Here is an 18,188-nt window from a genome sequence, read left to right as displayed (position 1 = left end):
ATTTAAGAATGCACCCCTAGAAACCTAAAACACACACACACACACACACTGAAGAGCAAATCAGAGATGCGCTCTCACACATCTAACTCTTTTGTCTTGTAAATTAGGTTTTCTCATTCATCTTACAACCCCCCCCCCATAACTGTTGCTGAACACAACCCTGATCAGAGGCCAATAGAATGTCATTTACTACTTTAACGAACGCTGTCTCTGTACTGTGATGAGGCCTAAATCCTGACTGATACAGTTCATGTATGCCATTTCTATGTATATATGAGCATAGCTGCTCCGCTACTATCTTTTCCAGAATCTTAGAGATAAAGGGGAGGTTTGATATTGGCCTGTAACTGGACAGCTGACAGGGGTCGAGGTCAGGTTTCTTAATTATTGGTTTAATAACTGCTAATTTAAAAGATTTTGGAACATAACCAATGCTGAGTGAAGAATTAATTATTCCCAACAGGGGTTATTGCTGGTACTATCTGTTTAAGAAAATGTGTCGGTACAGGATCTAATATACAGGTTAATGAATTTGCAGAAGAGTAAAATTAGTTCATTCTTTTCAAGGGGGGTAAAGTATTCTAGGTCCAAAAGGCCAACCGTCACCCGTCTGACCCCCCAATCCTCCACAACGGAGCTCTGCTTAAAGAGAACAGGAGATTTTAAATAAAATAAAATATATTAATAAACCTATTTACCACAGAGTGCGTAAAATACTGTTTTGGGAATTCTGGAAACTGCCTGTACTAATGTTAACCATTGAGCTTTGTTAGCGTTAGCCTCTGTCTGTATTATCTGTCTGTCTGGTTAATATTAAATTAATCAAGAATGTACTCACTGCGCTTTTCATAGAAATAAGTTAAGCGATAGGACACTTGCATATGGGCATTAGTTCATTAGCTTTCTCTGAAGCCAAACTATAGCTTACCAGGGTTAGGTTTAGGGGGATGAGGACAGATGATAGTTTAGTTGATATATCAGCATGGAGCTTTTCAGTGACTGACAGAAGGGCAGTCTCTGTAGAATGTGCAATTGATTCCAAATTGATTGGGATCATTAAGGTTGTTCTGCGAGAGAAGTGATACCAGGCATTAGTTACTGATGTCCGCTCTATCCAGCAAGGTTTCTTGAGGATTGAAGTAATCCTGCCTTTTTAAATGCCGCAGGAACATGACCAGATGATATTGACATTGACATTGACATTTAGGCACTTAGCAGACGCTCTTATCCAGAGCGACTTACATTTTATCTCATTACACATCTGAGCAGTTGAGGGTTAAGGGCCTTGCTCAAGGGCCCAACAGTGGCAACTTGGTGGTTGTGGGGTTTGAACCTGGGATCTTCCGAACCGTAGTCCAATGCCTTAACCACTGAGCTACCCCTGTCCCCCTGATATGGAATGGATTGATGAGGGTTGTGATGAAGGGAAAGAGGTCTCGTGAGATGGCCTGGAGCATTGTGGGAAGGATTGTATCTAATGAACAGGTGGTGAGATTGGAGGACGAGATGATCTGCTAAAGCTCATCAGGTGTCATCTAACAAAAAGATCTAAAAACTCTGAAGCAACAGATTATATAATAAAAAATTATATATTTGTCATTCTTAAAACTTCTGACCTTGGTTATGTGTGTGTGTGTGTGTATTATGTATATTGTGTGTATTATGTATATAGTGTTTATGTGTTTGTGTGTGTACAGTAATATGTATTTAATAGGTGTGTAATGCTCAGCTAAAATATATTTAACTAATGTTACAAAAACTGCGAGGCCTTTATCTCCGTGTCCGTGTGCTTTAAAAACCAGTTAACATGAATGACACAAACAAGACCAAGTTAATCAAACCAAGAGTGTATTATACAAAGAATAAAACAAAAAGGTGCACCAACCAAAAAAAAAAATTATAAATCGAAAACGGAGTGTGTGTGAATGTGTTTAATGTCCAAAGTCTAGGTTATTGTATGAATGTGTGAAGGTTCCCCCAAAGATCTCACCGAAAATGATGAAATAATCCCAGGAGGCTGATGTCGGAGTAAGAGAACCGTAGCGAAGCAGACCAGTGTTAATCCTGAAAGCAAGGAAAACCTGCAGGAAACAGCCCTTGTTTGTCTCTACGAAAAACAGCGTGCTGAAACTCCTAACTTCCTCCTCGAGTGCTTTGCCGGGCCGCCTTTTATTTCCAGGTCATGTGACCACGTGCATCACCTTCTTCCTGTGCCGACAGGCAACGTAGTCTCGCGAGAGTGGGAGCGGGAACCAATATACATAGTACATAGGCACAAACAACCTTAGTGGGCATAATCAATAAAGTGCTGCAGCTGTCTTTACTTTAAGCCGACCTATTTACACTATGTAAAATTGCCCCTTATGTGGCAGTGCTACAGGTGTGTAATATGTGTGTGTGTGATGTGCGTGTAGGTTAGGTCATGTGGATCATGCCGAGGATTTAGCCTCCAGGTTTCTGCAGTGTTTCCCGAAGCACCGAGTTTCGGCCCAGGCGGCGCTGCAGCACGACTTCTTCACCTCACTGACCTCTAAACTGAGGGAGCTCTCAGACAGTCAGTAACACACACACACACACACACTACACCCCCCACCTTCCCCCTCACACACTCACATGACACACACAAAGTCTGGATAAAGTAGCAAGATTTATACTAATAAAATGTGTGTGTGTTTCCTTAGTGTCCTCCATCTTCTCAGTGCCGAGTGTGAAGCTGCAGCCCGAGTCAAATGTCACTAACATCAAAACACACATCAAAGGAGCTGCATGTGCTAAACACTGACAGGTAACACACACATACACACACACACGCACACACACACACACACACACACAGTGAGTGACAAGAAGATGTGTGTGTGTGTGTGTTGCAGGTTGCGCTCCCTATGTGTTCTGTCAGGATGAAGAAAAGACATGAAGGAGAGTCAACTCTGTTCTTTTAAATTATTACTTCGTACGTGTGTGTGTGTGTGTGTGTGTGTGTGTGAGAATAAGGGGAATTTCACTTATTGTCACACAATATTATTATTTGAAACTTTTTTTTTAAACTGTTTACACATTAAAACATCACACACACACACAATGTGCAGCTTTGTTTATGTGTGAATGTGTGTATTATGAGAATGTATGTAGAGAACCTTCCTGATCTCCTATTCTGACTCCGCCTCTTACCACACCTTCCACCACTGGCCACGCCCCCTTCCATAATAAATCAGTACACATTTACAGTTATAATAATAATAATAATAATAATAATAATAGTGACATTGTTTACAGAGACTGAATTTAAGCAATGAGCAAACACAAACACACACAGTAATTTTGAAATCTCTGTATGCGTGCATGTGTGTGTGTGTGCATGTGTGTGTATGTGCGTGTGTGTAATTCAGGCAATACACCTATGTGGTGCTACACTCTGACACTTACCAATCACAGCTCAGCTACAAACACCATGATTGGTTGCTGTGTGTGTGTGTGTGTGTGTGTGTGTGTGTGTGTGTGCTTGCTTAATCGAGAGCTTCCTGTGTCACAGAGGTGTGTGTGAAGCTGTGTGAAGTGCTCCACTCCACTCCACTTACACACCTGACCAGTTCTGAGTGTGACTTCCTTAAATATAATACAGGAGAAAGAGCAATGAAAGGCTTGCACTGTTAGTGTGTGTGTGTGTGTGTGTGTGTGTTTAAAAAAGAAAGTAATAAGTCACATTTATTTTATATATGTTTGAATAAAAATGATCACACACACACAGAGTACAACATGGTACGCATATTTACACTGCAGCATTCACATTCAGTTTAAAGTGCTCTTAATATTAACAGGAGCAATAAAATCTAACATCTTTATCATTTTAATTTTAACATGCACACACACACACATACAATAAGGGGAACAGGTACACTGCAGTTCTCATAATGTTTAGATGTTGCATGTCAGAAAATAAGATGTTATTTGCTTTATTATGTGATTAGATATGTGACATCACAAATCATGACATCATCACCTAATCATGACATCATCGCCCCGTGCACTGACACTCAATCAGCAGGATAAAAGACAAACATCAACATGAATGGAAGTCAGCACTCGCTCTCTCGCTCTGTTTCTCTTTTCTGTGTGTGTGTTTGAGTGTGTGTGTTGAATATTCCCTGGAGATAAATATGTACTTATGATGCATTTGCGTATCTGTTTCTTTCTCTTTTTGCACTGATGCTCGCTACCACTCCTTATAACCCTGTAACAACCCTATAATAACCGTGTTATAGCGTGTGTGATGTCATCACTGTACCGCCCCTCTGTAAAGTTCACTGTTGTTAACAGTGAAAATTTACCTGAAATAAATAAAGTATTTCGATGCAGCAGGACGTGTCAGCGTTAGTGGAGGTGTTCTGTAAGACCACGGCTACAGATGTGCTGCTGCGCTGCTCCAGTGTGAGATGAAGTGAAATTGGAGCACAGGTACAGGTGTGTGTGTGTGTGTACACATCCTGTATGTTGTGAATGTATATTGTACAAATGGCAAACACATGAACAAAGGTTTTCTCCACATCATTACGTGGTCTCATGATGTTCTCAAACTGAATCACCACCATCACACTTGCTTTATAACAGATTATAATAAAGCTTTTCCCTAACTTAACCATTAAACACCTTATATAATCTCTCTCTCACTCACTCACTCACACACACACACACACAGTCATCTATGGGTTTTCACTTGTTTCTGGAGATCTGTGTTTGTGTGTTTCACGTTTTCATTCCTGATCCTGTGTCTAATATTGGAGCTCCACCACCTGTCCAAAATATAAAGTCACACATTCAGATGATGATTCCTCTCACACTTTGAGTCCTGGAATATGGCTCGTGCCATCAGGGAACTAAACCTCCATAGATGTGATAACCTGGTAATTCAGTACATTCAAGTTCAAGTAGGCTTTATTGTCACTTCAACCATATACAATTAGTACACAGTGAAACGAAACAACGTTCCTCCAGGACCAAGGTGCTACATGCAACATAAATTTACAACATAAATTAACAGAAAAACTAAACTAGCTAACTAAGAGGCCTAGTTAGCTGGCTAGCAGAGACGAGACAGATTGACCTAACATAAATTACAACATAAATTAACAAAAAATAACTAGCCAAGGAAGACTATCTACAGGTTTTACAGACAACATAAAGTGCACGTGCAAATGTGCGAACAAAAGCAACAAAGTGCGACATGACGACATAATAATAAGGTGTTGAGGTGATGAGTTGAGGTAGTGGAGAAACAGTAAACATTCCTTAACTTAACGTAGCAGCAAGAATTAAGAAGTTAGTGCAAAGGTAATCCAGTAATGAATATTGTGCAAAAGGGCATTTACAGGTTGGTGTGTTCGATAGTTTGGTGGTGTAGGTCAGTGTGTTTGCGCTTGTGTTGGTTGGTCAGTCCAGTCTCAATGTTTTGAGGTAGTTTTGAGGTTTTGAGTTAAGCTAAGTGATAATGTTTCTGTGTGTGTGTGTGTGTATCAGTCCAGTCCCTTTTTTATTAAGAAGACGGATAGCTTGTGGAAAAAAGCTGTTGCACAGTCTGGATGTGTGTGCCCGAATGCTTCGGTACCTTTTTCCAGATGGCAGGAGTGTGAAGTGTGTGTAAGAGGGGTGTGTCCGATCAACCACAATGCTGAAGCTTTGCGGATGCAGCGTGTGGTGTAGATGTCTTCAATAGAGGGGAGAGAGACCCCGATGATCTTCTTCGCTGTCCTCACTATCTGCTGTAGGGTTCTGCAGTCCAATATGGCACAATTTTCAAACCAGACAGTGATGCAGCCGTTTAGGTTGCTCTCGATAGTTCCTCTATAGAAGGAGGTCAGGATCGGTGGTGGAAGCTGGGCCTTCCCCAGCCTTTTTAGAAAGAAGAGACGCTGTTGAGCTTTCTTGTGTAGGGAGCTGGTGTTAAGGGACCAGCTGAGGTCCTTCTCTAGGTGGACACCCAGGAATTTGGTGTTTTTGACGATCTCCACAGAGGAGCCATTGATGCTCAGCGGAGAATTGTCTCCTCATGTCCTCCTAAAGTCAACAACTATTTTTGTCTTGTCAATATTCAGAGACACGTTGTTGTCTTTACACCAGTCCGTTAGCCTTTGCACTTCCTCTCTGTACGCCGACCCGTCGTTCTTGCTAATGAGACCCACCACGGTCGTGTCATCAGCGAACTTAATGATGTGATTTGAACTGTATGTTGCTACACAGTTGTGAGTCAGCAGTGTGAACAGCAGGGGACTGAACACACAGCCTTGTGGGGCCCCAGTGCTCAGTGTGGTGGTGCTGGAGTTGCAGTTCCCGATCCTTACTGACTGTTGCTTTTCGGGCAGAAAGTCCAGGATCCAGTTGCAGAGGGAGGTGTTCAGGCCCAACAGGGTCAGCTTCCTGATCAGTTATTGGGGATGATAGTGTTGAATGCTGAGCTGAAATCTATGTACAGCATTTGAATGTATGTGTCCTTCTTCTCCAAGTGTGTGAGGGCAAGATGGAGTGTGGTTAGGACGGTACGCAAATTGCAAATTGTTTGGTCCAGTGAGGGGGGCAGCAGGGTCTTGATGTGTCTCATGACAAGCCGCTCAAAGCACTTTATGATGGTGGGTGTAAGTGCAACGGGACAGTAGTCATAAAGACAGGACACGGGCAAAGGTACGATGGTGGTGGCCTTGAAGCACGTAGGAGCAAGTGCGCTGCTCAGTGAGATGTTGAAGATGTCAGCGAGAACATCTGCCAGCTGTTCCACACATTCTCTGAGCACTCTGCCTGGGATGTTGTCTGGTCCAGCAGCTTTATATGGGTTAACTCTACGTAGAGTTTTCCTCACATCAGCTGTAGTGAGACACAGCACCTGGTCATTCAGAGGAGGAGTGGTCTTTCTCACCGCCATGTCGTTCTGTCTGTCGAACCAAGCGTAGAAGTTGTTCAGTGCATCTGGGAGGGAGCCGTCACCGTCACAGGCAGGTGATGTCGTCCTGTAGTGAGTGATGGCTTGTAAGCCCTGCCACATGTGCCGTGTGTCGCCACTGTCTATGAAGTGGTTGTGGATTCTCTGGGCGTGTGCACGCTTTGCCTCTCTGATGGCCCGAGAAAGTCTCGGGTCCTCAGAAGTGCACGCACTTCTGCAGTAATCCACGGTTTCTGATTGGATTGTAAATTGATGATGCTTTTGGAGACAGTGACGTCATCGGTGCACTTGTTGATGTAGCTGGTCACTAATAACGTGTACTCCTCCAAGTTGCCGTAAGTCGCAGCCTCCCTAAACATGTTCCAGTCATTGTTCTCGAAACAGTCCTGAAGAGCAAAGATGACTCCTGCTGGCCAGGTTTTCACCTGCTTCAGAGCCAGTTTTGAACGCTTGACGAGTGGTCTGTATGCTGGAATTAGCATAACAGAGATGTGGTCTGAGTAGCCAAGGTGGGGGCGGGGCTCTGCCCAATATGCGCCAGGGATGTTTGTGTAAACAAGATCCAGCGTGTTATCCCCTCTCGTTGCAAAGTCCACATATTGATGGAATCTAGAAAGCACTGACTTAAGGTTTGCTTGGTTGAAATCTCCAGCAACAATAAACAGTCCATCCGGGTGTGTATTCTGCAGTTCACTGTTCTTTGCATACATTTCCCTTAGCGCTTCCTTAGCATTAGCGTTAGGTGGAATATACACTCCGATAATTAAAAACAGTGGTGAATTCCCGCGGTAAATAAAAAGGTCTGCATCTAACAGTCACAAACTCTGCCAGCAATGAGCAATAACTAGAAACTAGCACAGAGTTCTTGCATCATTTCAAGTTGATGTACACACAAGCTGCCACCGCGAGTCTTATGGCACAGAGCTGCATTTCTGTCGCCTAACTGAATAGCGGCGTCCGGTACTCTGTCGTCGAGCCAAGTCTTTGTGAAAACAAAGACAGCAAATTCAAATTCTAATTCAAATTTCATTTGTCACACACAGTCATACACAGTCATACACAGTACGATATGCAGTGAAATGCTTAGACAACTGCTGACCTAAAAATTTAAAACTATGAATAGGAATAGGAAATAAATATGGAAATTTAAATAAAGGGTAAAATTAACTAGGAAAGAATAAAATAAAATATACAAATTAAAGTTAAAAATAAAATAACTGTACAACAAAAATACACAATATAGAAAATATATGAAAAATATATGAAGAAATATATGAAAAATATATGAAGAATAAAGAATATATGAAGAAATATAGAACAATAAAAGCAGCTGTACGAGTAGGTACATATTTATGTTATTTTTTGTGTGGAATGGAGTTAGAATAAATGATAATAAAAGAATGGTAATGTCCAGGGTGGTGCAATCCACATATTTAAAGTGACTTATGCAGTACAAATATGCTTAAAGTGATTTATTTAAAGTGGCTTGTGATGGAGTGATTTGATGACCACGAAGTGTTGTTGTGCAGTGGCCACTAGTGTAAACGAATGTCCAGAATGTCCAGTATGTCCAGTATGTGTAAAAACCATATGTGTGGGTCAGTACTGTGTGGTGGTGTGATTGAGAGACCGTATTGCCTGCGGGAAGAAGCTCCTCCTCAGTCTCTCTGTGTTGGCCTTCAGAGAGCGGAATCACTTTCCTGACCTCAACAGAGAGAACAGTCCATTGTTGGGATGGCTGAGGTCCTTCACGATCTTCATGGCCTTGGTCCAGCACTGCTTGCTGTAGATTGAGTGCAGGTCAGGGAGCTTGGTGCGGATGGTGGGCTCAGCTGATCGCACAACCCTCTGTAGAGCTTGTCTGTCCTGCATGGTGCTGTTCCCAAACCAGGTTGAGATGTTTCCCGTCAGGATGCTCTCTATGGTGCAGGAGTAAAAGTTCCTGAGCACCTTGGAGGGCAGTCGGAAGTCTCTCAGGCGTCTGAGGTGGTAGAGACGCTGTCGGGCCTTTTTCACCACGGTTTTGATGTGAAAGGACCATGACAGGTCCTGCGTGATGTGAACACCGAGGTATTTGAAGCTGTCCACTCACTGGGCTCTCGATAATGACGGTGGTCTGGTAGTTCCTCTCCTGCTTAGTCCACTATCAACTCCTTTGTCTTACTGACGTTTAGAAGTAGGTTGTTTCTCTGGCACCAGTTCTCCAGATTCCTAATCTCCTTCAGTTAGGCTGTCCCGTTGTTATCAGAGATCAGGCCCACCACAACGGTGTTGTCAGCAAACTTGATGGTGGTGGATCTGGTAGTGGCCACACAGTCATATGTGTACAAAGAGTACAGCAGGGGGCTCAGAACACACCCCTGGGGGCTCCAGTGCTGAGAGTGATGGAGGCTGAAGCGTGTCCGTCCATCCTTACTGCCTGTGGTCTGCCAGTCAGGAAGTTGGAGATCCACTGACACATAGATAAGCTGAGTCCCAGGTGCTCCAGCTTGGTGGTGAGTGTGGAGGGAATTATGGTATTAAATGCAGAGCTGTAGTCGATGAAGAGCATTTTAACATAATTCCCCCTTCTAGTGTCCAGGTGAGTGTGTGCTGTGTGGAGGAGATGAGAGATGGCATCGTCTGTGGAACGATTTGGACGGTAAGCGAACTGTAGAGGGTCCAGTGTGTCGGGTAGTGAAGAAATGTGTTGATATGTGTTGATATGAAGAAAGGTGTGCGTATAATTGTCCATAGTGTCCATGGATGTAAAAAGATTGATTGATTAATCAATTATGAAAAGATTGTGTTAGTTCTGCATAGTGGTGTGGTTGTGGTTGAGAGACCTTATCGCCTGCGGGAAGAAGCTCCTCCTCAGTCTCTCTGTGTTGGCCTTCAGGGAGCGGAATCACTTCCCAGACCACTTCCCAGGTCCAGCACTGCCTGCTGTAGATTGAGTGCAGGTCAGGGAGCTCGATGCGGATGGTGGGCTCAGCTGATCGCACAACCCTCTGTAGAGCTCGTCTCTCCTGCATGGTGCTGTTCCCGAACCAGGTCGTGATATTTCCCGTCAGGATGCTCTCTATGTTGCAGGAGTAGAAATTCCTGAGCACCTTGGAGGGCAGTCTAAAGTCTCTCAAGCGTCTGAGGTGGTAGAGATGCTGCCGGGCCTTTTTTACCACGGTGTTGATGTGAAAGGACCATGCCAGGTCCTGCGTGATGTGAACACCGAGGTATCTGAAGCTGTCCACTCTCTCCACTGGGCTCCTGTTGATGACGGGGGTCTGGTAGTTCCTCACCTGCTTTGTACTGAAGTCCACTATCAGCTCCTTTGTCTTACTGATGTTCAGGAGATTGTTCCTCTGGCACCAGTTCTCCAGATTTCCAACCTCCTCCAGGTAGGCCGTCTCATCGTTGTTCGTGATCAGGCCCACCACAACAGTGTCGTCAGCAAATTTGATGATGGTGGTGGAGTTGGTAGTGGCCACGCAGTCGTGGGTGTACAGAGAGTACAGCAGGGGGCTCAGAACACAACCCTGGGGGGCTCCAGTACTGAGAGTGATGGAGGCTGAGACATGTCCGCCCATCCTTACTGCCTGTGGTCTGCCAGTCAGAAAATTGGAGATCCACTGACACATGGATGAGCTGAGTCCCAGGTGCTCCAGCTTGGCGGTAAGTGTGGAGGGAATTATGGTATTAAATGCAGAGCTGTAGTTGATGAAGAGCATTTTCACATAATTCCCCCTCCGAGTGTCCAGGTGAGTGAGAGATGTATGGAGGAGATGAGAGATTGCATCGTCCGTGGAACGGTTTGGACGGTATGCAAACTGTAGTGGGTCCAGTGGGTCTGGTAGTGAAGAAATGGTGAAGTCTCTGACCAGGCGTTCAAAGCACTTCATCACTACTGAGGTGAGGGCTACAGGGCGATAGTCATTAAGGGGAGCAGGATGAGGTTTCTTTGGGACAGGAACAATGATGGACTCTTTGAAGCATGTGGGGATCACCGACTGAGATAAAGAGAGGTTGAATATCTCAGTAAACACAGGTGCTAGCTGGTCTGCGCAGGCTCTGAGAATACGGCCTGAGATGGCGTCTGGTCCTGCTGCTTTCCTGGTGTTCACTCTCTTGAAGGCTCTCCTCACGTCATGCTCGGTGATGATGAACGCGCTTCCGGTGCTGGCAGTGATTTCCGTTCTGCAGCTGTTAGCACCGCTAGCATTAGCATCGCTAGCGTCTTTAGCTGCAGCATAGAAGCGAGCATAGAAAGTGTTCAGCTTGTCTGCCAGAGACACGTCTGCGTTCATCATACTGGATGTTGGTGCTTTATAATCCGTTATTGTCCTTAGTCCCTGCAACAGGCTCCTAGAGTCACTCTGTTGGAGTTGTGACTCTAGTTTCCTCCCGTAGCGCTGCTTCGCTTCTTTCACCGCCTTCCGGATATATATACATATACATATACATACACATACACATATACACACATATACATACACACACACATACACATATACACACACATATACATATATACACACACATACACATATATACGTAAACACACACACATATATACACACATACATATATACCTACATATACACAAATACACACATATACACACATACATACATACACACAATAATAATATAGAAAGATAGAAAGAAAAACAGAAAAAAAAATTTTTAATAAAAAAATAGAATTTGCTTCCATACCTGCTGACAAAAAGAGATAACACCAGAGGACACAACATCAGAGAAACTGCAGCAACAATCAACATCTGTATGACTCACGGTAAATACTAAATGTTAAATGTTATTAAGCAGCACACATAACTAATATTACAAAATAAGTTTTGAAGCAACAGCAGATCAAGACAGTGTGTGTCTGTGCACCCCTGTTTTTACACCAATGTAAATGCTTGTGTGTACATCTGTGTGCACACCTGTGTGTATGAGCGCACTTATGTTCATAAGGTTCCTCCATGTAAATGTTTGATAGTGTGTGTGAGGAACAACCGCTCCGTCCCGCAAGGCATGAAGCAGACATGGAAAAGACCTGGGCCCCAAACATCCGGAGACCCCCCAGGGCATGAGACCCCCAGGAGAATCACCGCAGGGACCTCCCTTTGAACTGGAACTTCCTGTTTCAGCCTTTGTTTGTATTTTGGCATGAGGAAGATGGCGGCATGGTCGGATTTACCAAACGGAGGGCGAGATTGTGCCTAGTAGCCGTCCTTGACCATTGTATAGCAGTGGTCCAGTGTCCTTTCGCCCCTGGTGGGGCAGGTGATATGTTGATGAAAGTTTGGCGCTGCGCGTTTGAGGTTGGCACTATTAAAGTCCCCCGCCACAATAAGCGCAGCATCCCGGTGTTGTGTCATGCATCTCGCATAAGGCAGTGTCCGTGTCTGCTTGTGGTGGAAAATAAATATAAAGGCTGTGTAGCCTGCTGGAGTTGGATCTAGTCCAGTTTATTGTCCAGGGAGCAGACGTTGGATAAGATGATGGAGGGGAGAGCCGGCCGGCTAGGGTTTGTTTTTAGCCTAGCACAGACTCTCGCCCACTTGCCACGCTTCCACTTCCTCACGCATTGCTTCCGATGTCCCCTTCTCCGGTCGCCAGCATCAGTCAACAGCGAGGCTTTAAGGCCTGGTTCACGCAGCAAGCTGAGGTTGATTAGCTTTTCCTGCAGCTCAACGTGGATGTCGTTAACCGGGTTATTTAGGTAGAAAAGTGTCTGGCGGTTGTATGTACGGACACCAGTCGCGACGATATCCATACACAGAGTAAAATAAACGCGCTACACACAAAACTTTAACAACGTAGTACCATTTTGGCTCCGGAGCGACTGTGGCGTGCTACTGCCGCGCCGCCATCTTGGATCCAGGTGGTCAGCTTACTTCATTTTATTGCCCATAACGTTACTGAGTCTAGACCTGAGTAACTGATTAACCCCAGATCATAACACTGTCTCCAGAGGCTTGTACAGTGGGCACTTTGCATGATGTGTGCATCGCTTTATGTCATTCCCTTCTCACCCTGACACGCTCATTGCTCTGGAATAGGGTCAGTCTGGACTCATCAGGTCACATGACCTTTTCCCATCGCTCCAAAGTCCAGTCTTTATGACCTCTAGCAAATTGATTTTTAGACTAGCCTTACTAATAAGTGGTTTTCTTACAGAGACATTGTTGTTGTTTAGTCCAAACCCTGTGATCACATTGTGTGTGTATGTGTGTGTGTGTGGAAATGCTTTGGTTTTTGCTGTTAATTTGATGTGATCTCCAATCATGATTTTTTCCCCCTGTCTAGAGTTTAGGGTTCAGCACTATCCTTTCAGGTTTTAATAATGTGCTGAAGCATTCTCAACCGATTTCCAGCCTTTTCAAATTTTCTTAGTTGTTTATTTTGCTTGATGTTGGCTAGTTGGTGTATGAGGACAGGAAGAAGTTTGACAATGAAATGTGACTGCTTTTAGACTGTGATTCTCCTCAGGTACCCAAGGCTGTCTGTAACAAAGCTTTTCTTCCCAGAAAATCACCAGGTATTCTTCTTTCTGAAGGTTTAAACTTTCACTAGTGCTGATTCTTACGAAGCCATGGGTGGGACATGGGTGGAAAAACAAACAAACTTTGGAGTAAAAAAAAAATTCCACCTTGGAAAATAAAATGCCAGGCAAAATAAAATGCTAGGCAAAAAAAAAAAAATAAAAATTATGTTAGGCAAAAAATAAAAATAATAATAATCACGGAGCCCCTAAAGGGACATTGAGGAGGAGGAAAATTCGTTAAGGGGAAAAAAACATCATTGGTTGTAAGTAAATTAATGACGTCGACGCAACGCTCCTCCCACAACTCCTCTCATTGGTTAGTGAAATAGATTGAAGTTGCTGTCACGATAAACAGGAAATGCCGTTGGAACCACTCTGTGGTTGTTGGGTGTGTAAAGGAGGGTGACACCTCTGAGTACCAGTCTATGGTGGATGACTTCGTTTCCTGGTGTGAGCGTAACCACCTACAACTGAACATCAGGAAAACAAAGGAGATGGTTGTAGACTTTAGGAGAAGCAAGACCCCTGTGACTCCTATATCTGTAAAGGGAGAGATAGTGGACATGGTCTCTGAATACAAATATCTCGGAGTCCATCTGGACAACAAACTTGAATGGTCACTCAACACAACGGCACTCTACAAGAAAGTCGGTTGTACTTTCTTCGAAGGCTCAGGTCTTTTAACGTCTGTAACACCATTCTGCGGATGTTCGATGAAACCGTTGTGGCGAGTGTCATTTTTTTATGCTGAGGTCTGTTGGGGTGGTAACATTAAGGTGTCTGATAAGAACAAACTGGACACGTCAATAAAAAAGGCCAGATCTGTGCTAGGCATGGAGCTTGACTCTGTGGATGTAGTAGCGAAGAGGAGGGTTCTATCCAAAGTACAATCCATTTTGAACAATCCTTCTCACCCGCTACACAGTGTCTTTGCTGAACAGAGGAGCAGTTTCAGCCAGAGACTGATTACTATTAAGTGTTCCTCAGAGCGCCACAGAAGATCCTTTCTCCCAACAGCCATAAAAATGTACAACTCTTCCCTGTAACTCATACACACATGTATGTGGATTTTTCACTAACTGTTACACAACAGGACATTATCACATACCATATTAATAATATAATTACTGCAATACTACTTCCCAATAAAATATGTAATACAAGATTACATACAATAATACAATATTACATAAACAATACTAGATTACTGTGCAATACTTACAAGTGGCCCTGAGTCATATTCTGATGGTACTTACTGTTTTAGGAACTTTTTTTTTTTTTTTTTTAAAGATTATTATTATTATTTATTACCTTTATTCTTTATTACCTTTCTTAGTTAACAACTGTGAGGACCTGTAACCGAGCATAAGCAATTTCCCTCTGGGATTAATAAAGTTATATGAATCTTGAATCTTTGAAACAATACTTATGAATTATACATTTTATACAAACACTGAATCCTTTGCTTATTTATTCAGCTTTCAGATGCGTACAAATCTCACTTAAGTTTTTAAAAAATGTACGCTTATGACTGGTTTGTGGTTTAAGGTTACATACATTTACAAGCAAGACTTCCGCTGTTTAGTTCTCCCATTTCTGGCAACCCGTGACTATAAATCGAAATGTCAACCAATCAAGTTTATTTACAGCTTTTTAAAAATATTGTTAATAAAATACATAAATGTGGAATATTCTCAGAAAGAGTATCCACTATCCTTATGTTATTAAATTAATAAATAGAAAAGGGTTGTTAAACATTAGAATTGTTTATAAATACAAACATTTATGACAAATGAATTAATTATGAGGACACACAAATGAATTCCACTGTTATTTATTTATTTATACTGTTCACATTTATTTCTGATAGAGGAGAAAGGAGGTATATAAACATCTCTCAGTGGTCAAGCATTAATTCTCCCTCCCAATCTAATAATGGCACGTGAAACAGCAATCTGGCTACTCTGTGACATCATAAAATCCTCTAAGGCAACCATGTCAACCATTTCCGAAATAACCTAAGCAGGTCTTGAATAACGTTTTACACATTTTAAATTCTTCATTTCAAAAGGCACTCGTAATTCAGCCCTTGATGTTTCACTCCATTTTTCCCAGTTTACTTCATCTAGGATTGTTAGCCATGATACAGCTTTAAAAATACAATAAGCAAAATTACATTAAATAATATGTAAATAAAAGTTTTCAAAATAAGTGCTACGCTTTTAAAATTAACTGATTCTTATTAAATGTACAAAAGTTAACCTTTGTACTTTTGTTCATGACTCTAAATAGATTAAAAACTGAAGCGATTGTGCATATCACAATATGTACATTTACAAGACTTTAATCATTTTTATTATATTGCACAGGCCCAGTATAATGTAAAAGTGACACCTCAGCAAAAAGTTTAGTGCTAGTTCATAAAATGTAAAGAAATATTGGACAGACAATAAACCAAAACCAAATTCTCCAACAGAAGCAAACACCACCATCTCCTAATACCAGGCATGTCTGTCTGGGGTATTTAAAAAAAAAAAAAAAAAATACTTTCTAATTACTTCCTAATTACATAGCAAATATACAGTAAAGTTTTTACTCACCTCTGTAAAATCAGACATATTAAAAAAATTATGCACAGAGCATTACTGGCTGGTTTGGCACCATAATAAACAAACTGTAGTGACAAAAGCAAAAATGCAATTGCTGCAACAGTCTTTTAAATACTGCTCACACTGCCCCTTGCTTAACACTGTTTTGTGCACGTTTGCAAGGAAAATGGCCCTTAAAAGAGCCCTTGGGTTATGTGAAGAAAACAAAGAGCGAATTGATGAGTAGTGTAAGGCTTAGAGAATAACAGCAAAACAAAACAAGCTAAACAAAATAGAAAATGTGGTGCACAGGGAATATTAATGGGGATGTCAACATCAAGAATCTGCAAATAGAAGGAATAGATCATTGGTTTAAGTATAAAATAATTTAAATTGTGCTTATATAGAAGTTGCATTATAGAAAACAAGCCCTCCACTTTGTGCTGATTGATTTTAGTCACAGAAACAAATCCTAATATTTTGCTCTTTTAAAGTTAAAAGCACGACATTAAAAATGAAACCGTTTAAGTTAATTTACTGAGAAAAAAATACATTTAAACAAACTCAGTTATGTTAGTCCCTTTACAGTTACTGTTGTAATAAAGATACACACTTATTACATCGAGGCTCGTTTACAGTGAAACATCATCCGCGACAGACGGCAAATTGTATACATATGCATGAATTATAACATTTACAGATGGAAACTATATCCAGGACATATCACGCATGCACTGGGGAAGACACATCATCTTAAATGCATTAAAAAGCACACACAAAAAAAAACTTACTTAACGTACTTATTATACACTTTAAATTAACAATTTACATGTAAAATGTAGCAGGTGCACCCACTCACCACGCAGCAACGAACACCAGCAATGAAAATTTCAACATCATTACTTTGCCACCTATGTATGAGGCGCCGTATAGGGCTTAAATCAAACTTTACTCATGCACACACACATGAAAAACTTATACACACATATATGAAACAGTCACTCATACATATGTGCTACTAACTGCTCAAACAACTGAAGCGAGCACATACACGCTCACGTCTCCGCGCACACAAACCTAGGAGACGTGCGCACATCCACACAAACTCTCCGTGCACACACACCTATGAGACGCACACATACACACACAAACTCTCCATGCACACACTCCTTTGAGACCCACGCACATACACCTATGAGATTTTCAGTGTAAACGGAAGTCGTTTTAGTGTAGACGGTCATTTCAGTGGAAGTACTGGTTTATAAACAGCCTGCTGTTGGACGGTTTAGAAGGCGGAGTAGGACAGTATAATAATCATCACTGTTCAATCACATGGCGTATTCAGAACTGTCCACATAATGTCTGAATATTGCAGCGGCAGAAAACGCGGGTGATGATTTGCAAAAATAAAATTGAAGCACGGAATCTGTGACTAATATGTCGGATCCAGAAGTAGTTACTGTTGTGTGAAATGTGTTTCCTCGCTTTCGCTGATATGAACAAAAACTAACTCATGGGAATCCCACGGGACTCCCCCCGCTTATTTATTTAAAATTCTACCATTCGGATCACCCTGTAACGTCGCTTCCTCCATGCGTTACCATGGTAACACAAGCACCTCGGATACCTGTCGCTGATGCTGTGGAAATTTCACGCTATGGACATTAAATATAGAATATTTATTGAAACCAAAACTGATACTATTAAATATATAACGTATTGAAACGTTTATAACTTAATGATTCGATTAATTTACAAGATGTACAGAGATGCATTAATTTTATTTATATATTTTTTTACAGATTACAAGCCTATACGTATAATACTAAGGGTTTCTAAATTAAATTAAAATGTAAATTATTGTGTCCTATTTATATGATGTCGTCCTCGATAATGATTATAATAAATATATAAATAATTTTTCGAGATAAATGTTTTCACGCTCCAGCGATACGTAATGACTAATAATTTTTCATCCCCTTTTCCGCTAAAGTGAAGAACCATTGTTCACTCATTCCCTACAGCGCTACAGTTCGCTACTCTGTGCAGGTGTGTTTGCACGGAGAGGTGTGTGTGTGTGTGTGTGTCCGCGCATTTCATATGTAGTTGTTTGAGCAGTTAGTAGTATATATGTATGTGTGAGT

General features: G+C 41.9%; 1 protein-coding gene across 3 annotated transcripts in view; it reads left to right on the top strand.

The window, feature by feature from the left end:
- Positions 1-4,356, top strand: part of cdk14 (cyclin-dependent kinase 14) — a 49,131-nt gene extending 44,775 nt beyond the window's left edge. For all 3 annotated transcript variants that reach the window (XM_053490699.1, XM_053490700.1, XM_053490701.1), the window contains 3 exons: positions 2,415-2,554; positions 2,682-2,785; positions 2,874-4,356. In XM_053490699.1, coding sequence (XP_053346674.1) covers positions 2,415-2,554; positions 2,682-2,782 — 241 coding nt within the window. In that variant the 3' untranslated portion in view covers positions 2,783-2,785; positions 2,874-4,356. The remainder of the gene's footprint in view (positions 1-2,414; positions 2,555-2,681; positions 2,786-2,873) is intronic.
- The last annotated feature ends 13,832 nt before the right edge of the window (positions 4,357-18,188 follow it).

Source organism: Clarias gariepinus, unplaced genomic scaffold (assembly GCF_024256425.1).
Source record: "Clarias gariepinus isolate MV-2021 ecotype Netherlands unplaced genomic scaffold, CGAR_prim_01v2 scaffold_30, whole genome shotgun sequence".
Lineage (NCBI taxonomy): Eukaryota > Metazoa > Chordata > Actinopteri > Siluriformes > Clariidae > Clarias > Clarias gariepinus.
Note: the sequence above shows the minus strand (reverse complement) of the source record. Positions and strands in the feature narration are given on the sequence as shown.